Raw genomic sequence first — 17,365 nt, 5'->3', positions numbered from 1 at the left:
CCACCTTCTTCTGACGTCATTTCTGATGTCAGAAGAAGGCGGAACTGAGCGAAGGGAAGATTGACATGTCGGGGCGGGGGAGCACCGCCTCCTTCTCACTAACGCTACGCTGCCTCCGGACAGAGGTAAATTTAAACAAAAAAAAAAAAAGGAAAAGGATCTGGGGAGAAGAGGGCGAGGTAAGCATGGTGCGGCATGGCGCCCTCCTGCCATGCTTACCTCGCTTACCGTGTTGGCACGGCCCTGTGAGAACGATAATGATGATCCAGAATTAGCAATGTTGTAAAATACAGTCTATTGTAGTGGTCTTAAAAAAGACATTTGTTCTGAAAGTGAGCCAGATCTCTTGCATGAGCGTCTGGGCTGAGTCAATATACTGATTAATAAAGTTTGGTTCATCTTCACTCTGGAACTCCTGGCGTTTTATTACACTACACAGCTCCCTAATTTTGCAGATAAACATCGCAGGGTGGCTGGGGGGGGGGGGAGGGGGGGCAACGACCCTGGAACTGGGAGGGAGGGGGGCAGAACCCAGGAACTGGGAGGGAGGGGGGGCCCTGGAACTGGGAGGGAAGGGGAGAGGGCTGACCCTGCAACTGGGATGGAGGGGGGAGGGTGGCCCCTGGCACAGACTCTCATTCTCACACACACACTCCCGCACCCAATCTCACTCTCTCTGTCACACACACTCACACATTCACTCTCTATCACACACACACTCCCGCACCCAATCGCACTCTCTCTGTCACACACTCACACATTCACTCTCTATCAAACACACACTCTCACACACACTCTGTAAAACACACACACTCAGAGGAAAACCTTGCTAGCGCCCGTTTCATATGTGTCAGAAACGGTCCTTTTTTCCTAGTATTATATAAAAGCTCTACTTAATACAACTACTGAATCGTAATGTATGACTGATACAGTTCTTTTTCATAGACTGTGCTATTCCTGCTAGCAAAATCTCTTTAGCATCCCATGTTAAGCTTCTCTCTTGTGGCACTTTAAAAGTCCAGTGTAAAAGTTTTTTTTTTTTAAATCTTTTTTTTCTCTCTCCAATCTAACAAAGTAACCTTAGCTTTGATTCCTATGTTGTAAAATTGTATATTCAAGCTTGAAGTCAGGGAATGCATAATTTCTTGTCACTTGGGGTGTCATTTTTTGCTCTGTATTTTTCTCCTGCTTTTGTAAAAATAGAATTGGCATGACACAGCTTTGCTTTCTTTCTCCACACCCTCTTAAATGTTATTTTAGTGCTCATCTCCCTGGCTCTTAGGTCGTATTTCAGTACATGTTTGCCAACATTGAGTGGGTGTGGGTGGGCCCTGAGTCTAAGCAGAAAAACTTGTACTAAATCTTAGTGATTTGCCAAAGTGTGTCTCTCAGTAAATATGTTCCAGGTTTGCTTACCTAGTAGAGATGTACCTGTTCCTTTTTTGTTTGCTTACCTAGTGGAGATGTTCCTGTTTTTTGTTTGCAAACCTCATCTTTCCCTGATTATTCCCAAATTTCAGGGCGGCACACCCAAGAACTTTGCCCACTTCAGATATGCTCCTCTATCTTGTTGATACTGCACACTGTTTGAACCAACCTATATGCAAGCTGTTTTCATAAATATTCAGTGTTGTATCCTGAGCAGACCAGTTTGATTTCCTGCACTGGGATTAAGAAGTGTTTCAGAAGTTTCTCTGTTTTGGTTTGTTTTAGAACTTGTTGTCTGTCCTCCCATTCTTTGCTGGGTTTTTTTTCCCCCTTCATATCTCTGATAGCTAATAAATCACCAACACTGCATTTTCTCCTGTTCTTTGCAAAATACAAAATTAGAAGTGATGCATATTTCTTAAAGCTTCACACATTCCAATACCTACAAATTGAATTTTTCTTTTTCTTTTTTTTTTTTGTTGTTGGTCGTTTTATTTTTTTCGATCAGGTTGGTCCTAATTTGTTTTCCACTTTATCTCAGTCGTCTAAGTTATTTTCCATGGTTGTCTTACCTTTTTTTTTCTCTCTCTGTCATTTTCCTCCCCCCCCCCCCCCACCCCATCCCTGACATTACTCTTTCCTTTTTTATGTTATCCTTCATTTTTCTGTTCTCTTCTTCTCTATCCAATTGTATCTAGATATTAGTCCTTGGGGCCCTGTTTACTAAGTCGTGCTAAGGGTGCGCTAGCGTTTTTAGCACATGCTAAACGCTAAAGTCATCAATAGGAACTTATGGGCAACTCTAGCATTTAGCGCACGCTAATAACTCTAGCGCACCGTAGTAAACAAGGTTCTAGGTTTCCTTGTCTTCTTTCATCTACTGCCTTTACCATCTCCCTCTTCAGCACTTGCATTGTCCCCTCTATCTTTCTCCTTCACCCCCCTCTTATGCCCCCTTGGCCCTCCACTGCCTTTTATCCCCTCATCAGTCACAACTCCTACCCTGACCTTCAGCCCATTCTTCTGTCTCTTACTTCCATACCCAGCCTCATATTGCCCCTTTTTTGTCATATTTATTTATTTAAAAAAATGTATATACCACCTACAACCTAGGTGGTTTCCATAAAAACATAGGTAATAAAACCTATTTAAAACAACATAAGCAAAGACTTTCATTAAGACCATTCTTCCCAGCCCCATTTCCACTCTTCCACATACATTTCGGACAAAAATGAAGATGTTATAATGCCTTTGTATTGCTCCATGGTGTGACCACACCTTGAATATTGTGTTCAATTCTGGTCGCCACATCTCAAAAAAGATATAGTGGAATTAGAAAAGGCGCAGAGAAGGGCAACAAAAATGATAAAGGGGATGGGATGACTTCCCTATGAGGAAAGGCTAAAGCGGCTAGGGCTCTTCAGCTTGGAGAAAAGGCGGCTGAGGGGAGATATGATAGAGGTCTATAAAATAATGAGTGGAGTTGAATGGGTAGATGTGAAGTGTCTGTTCACTCTTTCCAAAAATACTAGGACTAGGGGGCATGCGATGAAGCTACAATGTAGTAAATTTAAAACGAATCAGAGAAAATGTTTCTTCACTCAACATGTAATTAAACTCTGGAATTCGTTGCCAGAGAATGTGGTAAAGGCGGTTAGCTTAGCGGAGTTTAAAAAAGGTTTGGACGGCTTCCTAAATGGACTTGGGGAAAATCCACTATTTCTGGGATAAGCAGTATAAAATGTTTTGTACATTTTTGGAATCTTGCCAGGTATTTGTGACCTGGATTGGCCACTGTTGGAAATAGGATGCTGGGCTCGATGGACCTTTGGTCTTTCCCAGTATGGCAATACTTATGTACTTATGTACTTTGCTTTCTCATCCCTTTTTTCTGCCTCTCATCCTCTCTCCAGTGCTGTCATTTACACCATGCCTCATCCTCTCCCTTTCACCCTTCAACTCCCTGCTCTTACTCCCATCTAACACTTTACTATGCAAGAAATAATAATTTATGCAAACATTTAAGTAATGTATAAGATAGCTAAGTGTGTGGCCTATTACAATGCAAAGAAAATAACTGGAGTGCTGTATTGTTAAATTAGTATAAAGTTGTATGGCTAAGGTGTTATGGCATCTTATAGGATTACTAGTGGAACCCAGCCCGTTTCCTCAACAATGAAATAGCCCTAGGAAGGCTCTCTTGTAAGTGATTTTTTTTGTCTCTCCCCTGCCCTCCATGTCCAGCGATTCTTCCCTCCCATCCCCTCCTCTCCATGTCCAACGATTCTTCTCTTTCCTGCCCTCCCATCCGTGTTCCGCAGTTCTCTCCTCCCATCCCATCCATGTCCATCGATTGTGCTGTGCTGTGCTCTGCCCTGCCCTCCTCTCTTTGTGCTGCGATTCTCTCTTCCTTTGTACCTCATCATTTTCTGGCTGGCCTGGCTGGCTTCCCTTCTCTTGGTAACATCCTGACGTCAGCTCGCCTCCAGCATTCCCTTGCCTCTCACTGTTCCGCCCTTTGACATCATTATGTTTTGACGCGAGGGCGGGGCAATGAGGGGGAATGGAACGCTGGAGGCTGGCTGACTTCAGGAGATGTTACAAACCGACAGCCAGCTAGCCATGGAACGTTGACGGTGCAAATTATTATATAGGATAGTATGCTTCATTATTTGATGTCTGCTTTTTGTCTTTTGGCAGGAGTGGAATCTAACATGGTACACAGAAAATCCAGATTTCACCAATTGCTTTCACAACACCGTTTTGGTCTGGACTCCTTGTGTTTACCTCTGGGCGTGCTTCCCATTCTATGCTCTCTATCTTCATCGTCGTCATCAAGGCTATATCAGAATGTCGCATCTCAACAAAACCAAAACAGTAAGTGCTTCTTTACAGTCTTATTTTCTCTAGGGAATGTGGTCTAACATAACTGTTTCTCTATTCCCCCTGCCACAAAGTTAGTTTGCCCTTAATAACTTTTGTAACATTCCAGGTTCATTCCATTTGTGCTATGGGTAGAGTGTGTACTAGAGGTATGCACAGGCACATAATGTGGTCCCCATCCATCCCCAGTCAAATCTTTTCTGTCTCCACCCCATCACCACCATATTGCAGTTGTCCACTCACCATCCCTAGTCAATTCTTTGCCATCTGCATAACCAACCTGCATTTAAAAAATCTTGTAAATTCAAATAAAATTCATCCTTTAACTTGTTAAATTTTAACATAACACAATAAGCGTTATTACTTTGTTTAATTATGTAGGAATTTTTGGAAAAAAATATATATATAAAAATTTTTTTAGTTGAAGTGTTGGTGTTTGAAGTTTAAGTTGATTTGGGCATGGGGACATAATCTGGCCCATGTCCCTTCCCATCCCCATTCACTTTGGATCCATCACCACAGTTTTAATAACTGTTTTGTCACCAACACTGCGGATATCCATGCATTTCTGTGGGTTTCCTGTTGTCCCGATCTCTGTGCACACCTCCAGTGCCTAGAACCCCTGGCTCATACTTTGTATGCTCTCTTGACCCTTAAAATCCCTACTTTTTTTTTTTAATTTCCTGTATGGCAGGGCACTGTCTGTCATCCTTCTGGAAGGGCTGTAAAATTCAGAGGGACCAGGAATGCTGTGCTTTGAACCTTGTGGTAGTATGATGTCTTTCATGGTTCAAAGTGCAGCACTCCAGTCCTGAGCTGCATGGGAAGAATAAACAGAACAACCACTGCCTCTTGATAGAGCTTGGAAAAAGTGGGGGAGGGGGGACAGTCGGAGAAAGGGGTTTTTTGTGTATGTGAAGTAGGGGATTAGAGGAGACATGGAAAGGGGCTGGATAGGACGAGGAAGTACGTATGTGAGAAGAGGGATTATCAGGAGAAGTATGAATGGATTTATCCTCCTTTCTCCTCTTGGATTTCTCTCCGAGATCCCTTTTCTTTCCTTCCCCTGTCTCCCTCCAGCTCCTATCTGAGATCTCTCCTTGTGTTACCCCTATTTTCTCATCTGTTCCCAATACTGATCACTAAGAAGAAGATATTTGGAGACGCACATCAGAAGACAATTTTATTTTTGCAAATTTGAATAAAAATATATTCAGTATACAACTTTGTACAAGTGTGCTGCATAATTTTTATCATAGAATTTCAGAATTTTACTGTTGAACTAATTGCAGAAAACTGGGAGGGAGTGCATTAAGGAGACTATTTAATCTGAAATCTCAGGGAGTTCAGAGCATATTGTGTTATAAACCCATTTAAAGTTTTCTTGCTATTGGCTAGCAGTTGTGGCCATCAGCTGACTTTTTTTTTTCCTGAAGACATTAAATATTAAAGACTAGTAAAAGAGGCCCATTTCAGAGCAAATGAAACGGGCGCTAGCAAGGTTTTCGTCGCCAACACCCCTCCCTCCCTCCCTCCGTGGCCAACCCCTTCGTTGTTCTGCCATTGCTCCGCCCCCAACGTCATGACGTTTGACGCGAGGGCGGGGCCCGGAGCGATTCCCCCCGCCCGCCTCCCTCCCTGCCAACCCCTTCGTTCTGCCATTGCTCCGCCCTCGAGGGCGGGGCCCGGAGTGATTTTGGTGGCTTCACCACCACAAACCTTCGAACCTTTTTGAAGGAAGTCAGGGCTTGGCTTCACTGACGTCAGTGTCCTCAGAACATTGAGGGTGAGTTTTATTATAGTAGATGGGGTTTTCCTTGGTATACTGAAATTCACATAACAGATTTGGTTATACTTGTGCAAATTTTTGTGTCAGTGGAAACTGTATGGTTGTTGGGCAGTTGTCTGTGGCACGATAAATCCTGACAGTGTGTGTAGCAGGTATAACGCGTGTGCAGGAAATTTAACTGTACCAGCATGCACAGTCAAGGCTTGAAAAGTATGTGTGGTTAAAAACTTGCATCTGATGAAGTGGACTCTGGTCCTTAAAAACTCATGCCTCAAATTAGTTGGTCTGTAAAGTGCCACTTGCCTCTGTCAATTGTGTAGTAAAGAGTCCAAGGTGAGTGGTTGTGACCGACAGTCACCCAGGAACACATGGTTCTGAGTGAGGTATCCCTGAAGGATACAATTGTAACAGGACATTTATAGAATCCCAATAGAGAGGTTTCAACAAAGGTAAAGCCAGGAGTGTTTAAAGTAGAACAGAGCAAAAGTTGCAAAATTATCCCTGTCAACTTCTAAGCAGCTTGTAGATGCAAGTTTAAAAACACACTTTGAAGTGTTTGCATACAAATGCTAGAAGCCTAAAAGAATTAGAAGTACATCTAGTAGGTATTTCAGAGGCCTAGTGGAAGAAGGACAATCAATGAGACACTGTATTACCAGGGTAAAACTTATATTGCAATGATAGGGTGGATCAAATTGGAGTGGGAGTTGCACTGTATGTTAAAGAGGGAATTGAGTCAAAATAAAACTTCTGCATGAAACAGACTACATGGAATCCTTATGGATAGAAATTCCATGTGTGAAGGGAAAGAATATACACGTAGGGCTATACTACCATCTGCTAGGCCAGAGCGATCAGACAGATGAAGACATGTTAACAGAAATTAGGAAGGTAGCAAATTTGGCAACAGAATAATAATGGGCGATTTCAATTACCCCCAAAACACAAAGAGAAGGTAGAACTCACAAAATCACTTTTTTTGTTGTTGTTGATATCATTGTTGACTGGTTAAATGCCACAACAGTAAGTGCTATGGCAGTAAAATTCCTAGATGTAATAAATGAACACTACTTGGAGCAACTGGTCCAGGAACTGATAAGAGGAGGGGCTATTTTAGATCCATTCCTTAGTACAAGAGGTAATGGTGTTGGGTCCGCTGGGAAACAGTGGTCATGATATAATCAAATTTGACTTAATAACTGGAGTGCAGTCACTATGGAAATTATTGTAGTAGCATTTAATTTTCAAAATGGTAAAATGAGGAAAATAGGTAAAAAAAAATAAAAAAAACAAATTATTTAAAAAAAGCTGAAAGGCTCAGCAGCATAGATTAGGACTTTAAATCAGGCATGAGCATCGTTAAAAAATACCATTTTGGAAGCCCAGACCAGGTATATTCCACGTATTAATGAAGGTGGAAAGAAGAGGAAATGACAGCCAGCATGATTAAAGGGAGAAGTGAAAGAGGCTATAAAAGAACAGCTTTCAGAATATGAAAAAAAAAATCTGAATGAAGAAAACAAGAAGCAACATAAGCACTGGCAAGTTAGATGCAAAGTATTGGTAAAGGAGGCCAAAAGATAATACGAAGAGAAATTTGCCTCTGAGGCAAAACTCATAGTAATAACTTTTTTTCAGGTATATCAGAAGCAGAAAGCTTGTGAGCGAATCCGTGGGGCCTAGATTATCAAGGAGTAAAAGGGGCACTCGGGGAGGACAGGGCCTTAGAGAGGCTGAGTGAATTCTTTGCCTCGGTCTTTACTGAACAAGTTGTAAGAGATCTACCTGTACCAGAGAGTTCACACTAATTGATTTGATTTGCTTACTTTATTTTTTGTCTATTAGATTGTAAGCTCTTTGAGCAGGGACTGTCTTTCTTCTATGTTTGTGCAGCGCTGCGTACGCCTTGTAGCGCTATAGAAATGCTAAATAGTAGTAGTAGTAGTAGTAGTTTTCAAGGGTGATGATACAGAGAAATTGAAAGTGGTGTAGAACGGGTAATCGTAATTTGATTTTTTTTTTTTTACTCTTTCAAAAAGTACAAAGACTACACTCAAGGAAGTTACATAGTATTACTTTTAAAACAAACAGGAGGAAATATCTTTTCACTCAATGAGTAGTTAAGCTTTGGAACTCGTTGCCAGAGGGTATGGTGTCAGCGGTTAGTGTAACTGGGTTTAAAAAAGGTTTGGACAAGTTCCTGGAGGAAAAATCCATAGTTTGCTATTGAGATAGACACGGTGAAAGCCACTGCTTTGTCCCTGGGATCAGTAGCATGAATCTTGCTACTGTTTTGGGTTTCTGCCAGGTACTTGTGACCTGAATTGTCCACTGTTGGAAGCAGGATACTAGGCTAGATGGAGCATTGGTCTGACCCAGTATGGCTGCTATTATGTTCTCACCTCACAAAAATAAAGGTAGCATCAGATAGAAAAGCTTGCAAAGGAGGTATACTACAAGAGTTGTGATTTAAATCAACTCTGCCTATTTTTGTAAGAAATTATAAATAGGGAGCAACAGAAACTCAAATGAGGGGCCCACAAGCAATATTTTGCAGAGGACTCCCCCATGTTGATGGAGGGAGGGTATGGGACATCCTCTCATCCTATCCCACACCTCCCGTACCCCAAAAGTTAAAATGAGGTAGAGAGTGGCAAAATGATTTACTAATACTACAACTTAACATTTCTAGAGCAAAATGATTTACTTAGTTGCCACACTGCTTCAAAGTATTCTGGCCCTATAGCTGGAGAGGTACATAAGAGGTATGTATGCCTCCCATTGCCAGCCAGAGTCTTGTGATAGAAGTTGTTCCTTTCAGACTTTGTCATCCTGTTCTAGCCAGACACACAGAGGGGTGGGAAGGGTATGTGGCCGGAAAAGCATGCAGAGCATGCTTCATGGAATGATTTCCAACCCCTCTGTGTGTCTGGCTAGAACAGGATGAATAACTTTGAATGACTTTTGTGTCTGACATACACCTATCCCTGCTAAGCTGGGCTGTTAAAGAAAATGAAATAGATATCAGAATCGCTATTAAAATTCTACTGTGAAAACTAATGAATGAACTATATAGCTTTCTTAATGGTTGCTATGTATGGTAATACCTAATGATGAAACTGTGCAGTTTGTTACTTGTTTGGGTATGGCTGCTTAGTGTTGCATGTTAATACTGTTGCCTTGGTACGGTGACACCTTGAGGTTTGAATTCCACTGAAAGTGACATCTAATATCAAATTGGGTTGGTTTGGAAATAATAAAACCGGTGTTTGGGAACTGCTGTATTGAAACTATCCCTCCCCTCTCACGTTCAGGTCATATAAAAACACGCACACGTGTGCAGAAGGTTGGAAAGCATTCCATGAGCCATGCTCTGCATGCTTTCCTTCTATACCTGAGAGGAAATGATTCCTACAACTAAATCCAGTTGTGATCTGTGTGTGAACTGGTACTCTGTAACTACTACTACTACTTATCATTTCTATAGCGCAATACATGATTTTAGGGTCAACTGTAGCCCCAGTCTAGCCTCAACATCCTATGTGTGTACATATATGGTGGCTTAACTGCATTCATCAGGATGGCATTGTGCTGATCCACAAGTACATTGGACTTCATTACTCCAGCTCTGTGACAGTGTGTAGGTTGGCAATACTTTTTTCCTTAAGTGTGCTGTTGTAGAACTGGGGTAGAGTTTCTGCATCATTGTATATAGGTGTGTGGTCTTCATTAGATGCGTGTGATTGTTAAAATGCATATTTTGATTCCTCCTTCCAGGCCTTGGGCTTGTTACTGTGGATAGTCTGCTGGGCAGACCTTTTCTACTCTTTCTGGGAAAGAAGTCGGAGTATTATCCGAGCGCCAGTCTTTGTAGTCAGCCCTACGGTTCTGGGCATAACAATGGTAAGTGGAGCCTTTTTTTAATTATTTATGTTTATTAAAGTTTTTGAATAACGATACATAGACGAGATTCACATATCAATCACATAGCATATATGCAAAGTTTAAATAACAAGTAACAGAAGAAATAACAGTGGAGCCTTTTAATGTCAGCATTTATTTTCTGCCTAACCCACAGAGCTGTAATGCATGTCATTTTTAGGTATTTTATATATTGTTGCTATTTATCAATTAGCTTCCACCAGTTACTGGGCAAATAGTGTACCACTCATAGTGCAATGATATTAGGTTTCAATTGAAAAATTATGAAGCTTTTTATTGCAGTATTAATAACCCAAAAGAAATAACGATCACTTTACAGTCTAGCATCTTCAACCATCTTGATACCCTGAGAAAAAAATTCAGTGTGATGGTGCAGATCTGTATAGAGCAGCTGCAGAAATGCTTAGTCCTAATACTACACTATGTAGGAAGGAGGAACATGTGGGCTGGGTTTAAGAACTTGAACTCCCACGTCAGGGCAATGCCTATGAGTCAGACAGGCACTGGCTTTGAAAGACTGCTGCCTCACAAACTGTATTGTACCTGCAACAAATCATGTTTTCTTCTGTCTTGGTTTAGTCAGCATGTTATCCTTGTTGAAGTTGTGATTTGCATTAAATCAGGCAGTTAAAAAAAATCAGCTGCCAGGCTTTATACTCTAGAACAGTGTTTCTCAAACTGTGCCCCGCGGTGAACTCACAGGGGTGCCACGGGGTAGATGGGAGTTCACACGCCAAGCGCCAAACACCACACACACATGGGCCGCCTCCTGCATAACAACTGCGCCGGACCAAGTTGCAAGGAGCAGGGAGCACAACCCCCCCCCCCCCCCCCCCCCCCCCCCGCAATAATCCTCCTACGTTGCTGATGTGAGCTACTGATTACAGCTCAGCTGTGATTAATCATGGAACCTATCTGGCTCCTAAAAGAGCGATCCTGATTGGGAAGCAGGATCGCCCTTTTAGGCACCAACAGGCTTCGTGACCAATCACAGCTGAGCTGTGATCGGTAGCTTGCCCCAGCCATGTGTGGCAGGAAAACAGCGGTCCTCCGTCGGAGAGAGTGATTTTGTACATAGCTGATAGAGAGATAGTAAAGTAAGCACAATTAAAAAATTGTTTGGCCCTAACTATTTAATAAGTAGAACTGTTGCGCTTTGTTACAGTGTTTCTTTTGACTTAGTAGTGCCATGAAAAAATTACTGATACTCTAAGGGTGCCTTGACCCAGGCGGGTGGCTAGGCGTTTTATGACACTTTATTTGGTGACATCCTCTTCTACAGAAAAGGTTGTGCTTGGCCAGTAGATTTCACCAGATGATGGGGAGGCTTGGTTTGAAGTTATGTGGAATATTGAGAGTAGTGGATGCCAAAGTTTGCACACCTCGAGCAAAGACTCCATTTTTAGGTTAGTTAGAATGCTATATTTTTTACTACTGTATAATTGCATATCTCTCTAAAGCAGGCTTGTTAACCTTTTTCTGTCAGGGGTCATATTTTATATTTTGTAACATTCGGAGGGCCAAAACATGCACCGTTGTATTTTGCCGCATGTTTCGTCAAATAGTGGCAAAATATGACATTGCGTTATCCCCTCCCCAGATTTTACCCAGTCTTGTTCTCACTCATGTAAATCTCCCCCTCCCCCCCAACCTTCACCCAGTTTCTTTTCCCTCACCTGGCTTCGACTTCCCCCTCATGACTTGGCTCTCTGCAAGCTTGAGCCACAGAGAGTTGAGTCGCAATGTGGAAGTTTCTGAGGGCCAGAAAAAAGCACTTGGTGGGTTGGATTCTGTCCCATGGACTCAGGGCCGTGCCTAGGGTATCTGGCGCCCCCCTGCAGACTATCAGTTGGTGCCCCCTCCCCCCGTGAAAATGATCACGCCCCCCCCCCCCCCGGTGAAAATGATCGCTCACCACTTGCCACACTGACAGGAATTGTCAGCAATATTCTTAGAAACAAATTGCTATACATTGGAAAATAAGATAGCAGATGTAAATTCTCAAAGTGGACATATTCCAAACGCTAAAATGAAAATAAAATGATTTTTTTCTACCTTTGTTGTCTGGTGACTTTCTTTTTCCGATCATGCTGGCCCAGTATCTGAGTCTGCTGCTATCTGTCCTCTTAACTCCATTTCCAGGGCTTCCTTTCCATTTATTTCTTTACTTTCCTCCTTTCTTCTTCATTTCTTGATCTATATCCATTTCCAGCAATTTCTTCTCTCTCCCTGGGTCCTGTCCTCCCATCCACATCCATCCTTGTCCCTCTCTGCCCTTCCCTCCTCCATCTATAGCCAGCAATCCTCCTCTCTCCCCTCCCCTCCATTTCCAGCAATTTGTCCTCTCCCTGGGCCCCCATGTCCATCCTTGTCCCTCTCTGCCCTTCCCTGCTGCATCCATAGCTAGCAATCCTCCTCTCTCCCCTCCCCTTCCAGCAATTTGTCCTCTCCCTGGGCCCTGCTGCTGCCCTCCCATCCATGCCTCTCTGCCCTCCCATCCATGCCTCTCTGCCCTCCCATCCATGCCCTCCCACCCATGCCTGTCTCTCTGCCCTCCCATCCATGCCTCTCTGCTCTTTCCTCCGCGCCCTGGGACCTTTAAATATTTTACTTCCGGTTGCAGCAGCGTCAGTGAAAGCGAAGCGCTGCCAACGTCTCCCTTCCCTTTGCGCTCTTGGTTCCCTCAGTGTCCGCTTTCTTCTGACGTCAGAAGAAGGCGGGACACTGAGGGAACCAATGAGTGCAAGGGAAGGGAGACGTCGGCAGCGCTTTCACTGACGCTGCTGCGACCGAGGTAAAAGATTTAAAGTCCTCGACGGCGTGGGGCGAAGGTAAGCACCGCGGCGGCGCCCTCCAGAGGTGGGCGCCCCCCTGCGGCGCTTACCTCGCTTACCGCATCGGCACGTAGGTTGAACAAGCCTGCTTTAAAGTTTCTGTTTAACTGGGAAATTATCAGTTTCAATAGCATAAACTCTTAAGATGTTGGAAAGTAAGCATGTTCCTTTCCATTATACATTGTGAATCAGATGGTTGTGTAAAGGTGGAACTGCTGCTTAAGCAGGCTTCATGGAGATAATATAATTGTGCCATGCCTTCTGTATGACTTGACTTGCTTTGAGTGGCATTACATTACCTACGATGAGATCAAACCATGCCCAAGCATACAGTTTGGTATTCTTTAGTGGTTTTCCAGTAAGGTTCAATTCCAAGGTGACTGACCAGTTCATTGTATTCTGCAGTTTAAAATTACTATGTCTAGTTTGATTTGATTTATTAGGATTTAATTAATTGCCTTTCGTTATGGAGAAAGCAAAGCAATGTACACAAGCCAACAAAACTCTAAGAAAGGAATGCTATAATCTGACAGGACAAAGAGAATGAGAAAACAGAGGATGGAGGGATAGTTAAGAGACTGAAAAGGCACATCTTCAGGAGGACTTTACATTTTGTGTAGGAACATTCTAACCTAATAGGTGCAGGGAGGTAATTCCATAGTGGAGAGTCAAGCCAAAAAAAAAGGCACAGGAACGGGTAGAATCAAGATGGGCTTCTTTCAAAGGGGTGATTCTGAGGTGGTTATCCTGGAAAGTGCAAAGAGTTTCAGAAGGAGTGTAAGGGATAAGAGAAGAGGAAAGAGAGGATGGGGAGACCTGAATAGAAGACCTTATGTGCTAGAATCAGGATATTGTAATGTATACGGAAGGAGATTGGCAACCAATCTAGTTGAATAAGGGGGGGGGGGGGGGGGGGTAATACAGTCTAATCTTGAGGCATGTAGAAGAATTCTAGGAGCAGTATTTTCGATCGTCTGGAGACGACAGAGGAAAGATTGGGGAAGACAGACATATGTTTCCAGCCATCTGGAGCACACATTGAGTTTATTGTATAAATTTGTTTCTTAATTTGTATTTATAAAAATGTCCGTTTTATGAATTGTGTAAGTTTGAATTTTTAATATGCTGTACTTTGGAAATACCATTTGAAGACCTCAAATACATTGTTTTAATCAGCTCTGGGTGTTCTATAAGATTAGAAGGGTGGGGACTAGATGTACTGCTATTGATTAAAAAATGCTCTTTTTGCACAGCATGGACATTATCTAAGGCAAATTGTAGTTATTGTGTCCTTGTTTCTCTACAGTTACTCGCTACATTTCTTATTCAGTATGAAAGAATGAAAGGTGTACAGTCTTCAGGAGTGATGCTGATATTTTGGTTCATAGCATTGCTGTGTGCCGTTGTAACTTTCAGATCCAAAGTTTTGCACGCCTTAAATCCAGTAAGTAGTAATTTTCATTTGGGGAAAGGCTGTCATTGCCTGTTTGCTCTTGATTTCATATACAGTATCTGAGGGGCTTAACTGTCCACATTTTTTTTTTTGGGGGGGGGGGGGAGGGAGAAAAACAGGAGGTCCAATGCTGTGGCTATCCACAGTATTTCCCACTGTGTGAAAACATCATGGTGGCATTACCAGAGGATGCGGCCTTAGTATTCCTGAAAGCAAAGAATGTCAACCTTGTTGGTCTTTGTTGTTTTAGCACGTTTTTTAAATATTGGTTTAGATTTTCCCTTGAGCTAATAGAGAGTGCAGCTTTTAAAATCTGCATTAAAAATTACTTTAGCCAGCTGCCCCTCCCCTCCAAAAAATATTTTGCCTATAAGTGTTTCTCCTCCGTGTTCTGGAGGCACACCTATGTAGTAGGATTTTCAGGATATCTGTAGGAGGACATCGTAGTAGCACCTTTTAGGGTGCTCTGTTTTGAGCTCATATTTTCCTCTTTTTATTCGTAGCTGTAAAGCCTGATAAACAGAACTATGAGTAAGTTTTTGGGGGAGGAATTTTAACATTACTGTAATGGCATGTTGTATTTTCATTGTGAATGAGTATTTTCAAGACCTATTAAGGGGCATCTTTATGCTCCAGATATACTTTCATCATCATATGTTTTTTTTTTTTGAGTCAGTGATTAAATAATTAAAAATGTTTGTGGTGATATATCTGAAATGAATATGCATGAAGTAGGTTTGGATACTGTGGGAGACCAGGTATTTAGAAATCTACCTCCTGCATATTCTTTATGGGTATCTTGAAAACTTGACCGGATGGGTGTGCCTCCAGGAGAGGATTGGACACTGGTATGTAACTGTTAAATCTATTGTTTCTACAGATTGGTCCAGTGATATCAGTGGTAGGGTTTTGTTTTTTTGCAGAATAACACAAGGACATTGCAAGTTGTTCCTGGCTCTGCAGTTTCAGCCCACCCTTTTATTTTCCCCTCCTAGTTGAATGTCTTCATCTCTGCAGCCTTATTCTCCTCCCATTTTGAGGAAGTGAACTGTGATCTTCCATGGAATAACAGATAAGACTTTGTTATTCAAAAGTGCCAAAGGAGCGGAGGAGTAGCCTAGTGGTTAGTGCAGTGGACTTTGATCCTGGGGATCTGAGTTTGATTCCCACTGCAGCTCCTTGTGACTCTGGGCAAAAGTCACTTAACCCTCCATTACCCCTGGTACAAAATAAGTACCTGAATATATGTAAACTGCTTTGAATGTAGTTGCAAAAACCTCAGAAAGGTAGTATATCAAGTCCCATTTCCCTTTCCTTATTTGAGATTCTACATGGAATGTTGCTACTATCTAAGGTTCTACATGGAATGTTGGCTACTGTTTGAGATTCTGTTGCTACTATTTGAGATTCTACATGGAATGTTGCTAGTGGAATAGCAACATTCTCCGAGGACAAGCAGGCTGCTTGTTCTCACGACTGGGTGACGTCCGCGGCAGCCCCCACCAACCGGAAAAAAGCTTCGCGGGACGGTCGGCACGCAGGGCACGCCCACCGCGCATGCGCGGCCGTCTTCCCGCCCGTGCGCGACCGCTCCCGCCAGTTCCTTTTTTTCCGCGCCTGGAGAGAGTCGTGCTTTGCCGCTCTCTCTACTTCAGCCGCCGGATTCTTGCGATCGCGTATACGCGGATCGCGCTTCGTTAATTTATTTAATTTCTCTTTATTATTTTCTTTTAAAAAAAAAAAAAAAAAAAAAAAAGACTGCGCGTGTGGAGCACGCGCTCCCCTTTTCCCTCGCTTCCAGCGGGGACGCCTCGTTGCGGCCTAGTGGCCGCTCGGTCGGCTAGTTTTTTCGTGGTGTGATTTTAGCCACCATTGCCTACTTTGACTTCGCCGACGCGATTTTTCCGTCGATGTCCTCGAAGGTCCCGAGTGGATTTAAAAAGTGTGGTCGCTGCGGCCGGCCGATCTCGCAGACCGACACCCACGCTTGGTGCCTCCAGTGCCTCGGGCCGGAGCACAATCTCAAGTCGTGCGCGCTGTGTCTCGGTCTCCGGAAACGGACTCAGGTTGCGAGGCAAGTTCTGCGGGACCGTCTTTTTGGAACTTGCGCCGGCCCCTCGACGTCGACCTCGACGGCATCGGTATCGAAGGCCGGATCTTCGGTACCGGTATCGATGCCCGAGACATCGGCACCGATGGCAGCGACCCCAGGAGAACAGGTCCCGTCGGCCCGCCGGTCCGCCGGTGAGAGTGGGGTTGAGAGGCCGCGTGGGCTGTCGGCCCCGGTCACTCCCTCAGCTCGTGAGCCACGGGACCGAACCCTGTCGGACCCGGTACCTCGAGACCGAGGGGGATCGACCTCCTCCTCCTCCATGCCCTCCGGCGCCGGTGACGTGCACCGGAAAAAGGACAAGAAGCGCCGTCACCGGGAGCCCTCGGTGCACCCTGAAGGGGAGTCGACGCCGAAGCGTCATCGCAGAGAGGAGAGATCTCCGTCGGTGGTGGAGGTACCGACGCGTCGGGGTTCCGGCACCTCGGTGCCGTCTCCTGGCCCCCAGCAGCTTCTGGCACCGACACCCTTACCGGCCCCACCGCCTTTCCCGGCAGCGGGCCTGGACGAGTGCCTCAGAGCCATCCTTCCGGGGATCCTGGAAGGGCTGATGCGCCAGGCTGTGCCGGCGTCGGGGGTGCTTGCGCCCCCGGCGCCGATGACTGTGGCGCCGGCGAGCTCTAGCCCGGCGCCGGGGCTGTCGACACCGCCGCCGCTTGCGGTGCCGGTCTCGACCGCCACGCAGGTGGAGTCCCCGTCGACGTCGATGGAGGGAGCTCCGTCCCCGCCGGCGCGGGAGTCCACCGCTCGACGACACCGAGGCCTCGGTGCCTCGACGTCGAGCCGGGCCCGGTACCGGACTCAGCTACATGAGCTAATGTCCGATACCGAGGATGAGGACTCGTGGGGGGAAGAGGAAGACCCGAGATATTTCTCCTCAGAGGAGTCTACGGGCCTTCCCTCGGACCCCACGCCGTCACCGGAGA

The 17,365-nt window shown here is 44.4% G+C and overlaps 1 protein-coding gene across 1 annotated transcript in view; it reads left to right on the top strand.

The window, feature by feature from the left end:
- The window catches only part of LOC115475638 (multidrug resistance-associated protein 1-like), a 181,862-nt gene that overhangs the window by 42,599 nt on the left and 121,898 nt on the right, over nucleotides 1-17,365 (top strand). The window contains exons 2-4 of the mRNA XM_030211527.1: nucleotides 4,129-4,305; nucleotides 9,878-10,003; nucleotides 14,183-14,320. Coding sequence (XP_030067387.1) covers nucleotides 4,129-4,305; nucleotides 9,878-10,003; nucleotides 14,183-14,320 — 441 coding nt within the window. The remainder of the gene's footprint in view (nucleotides 1-4,128; nucleotides 4,306-9,877; nucleotides 10,004-14,182; nucleotides 14,321-17,365) is intronic.

This window comes from Microcaecilia unicolor, chromosome 8 (genome assembly GCF_901765095.1).
Source record: "Microcaecilia unicolor chromosome 8, aMicUni1.1, whole genome shotgun sequence".
Lineage (NCBI taxonomy): Eukaryota > Metazoa > Chordata > Amphibia > Gymnophiona > Siphonopidae > Microcaecilia > Microcaecilia unicolor.
This window is presented reverse-complemented; position numbering and strand designations above follow the sequence as displayed.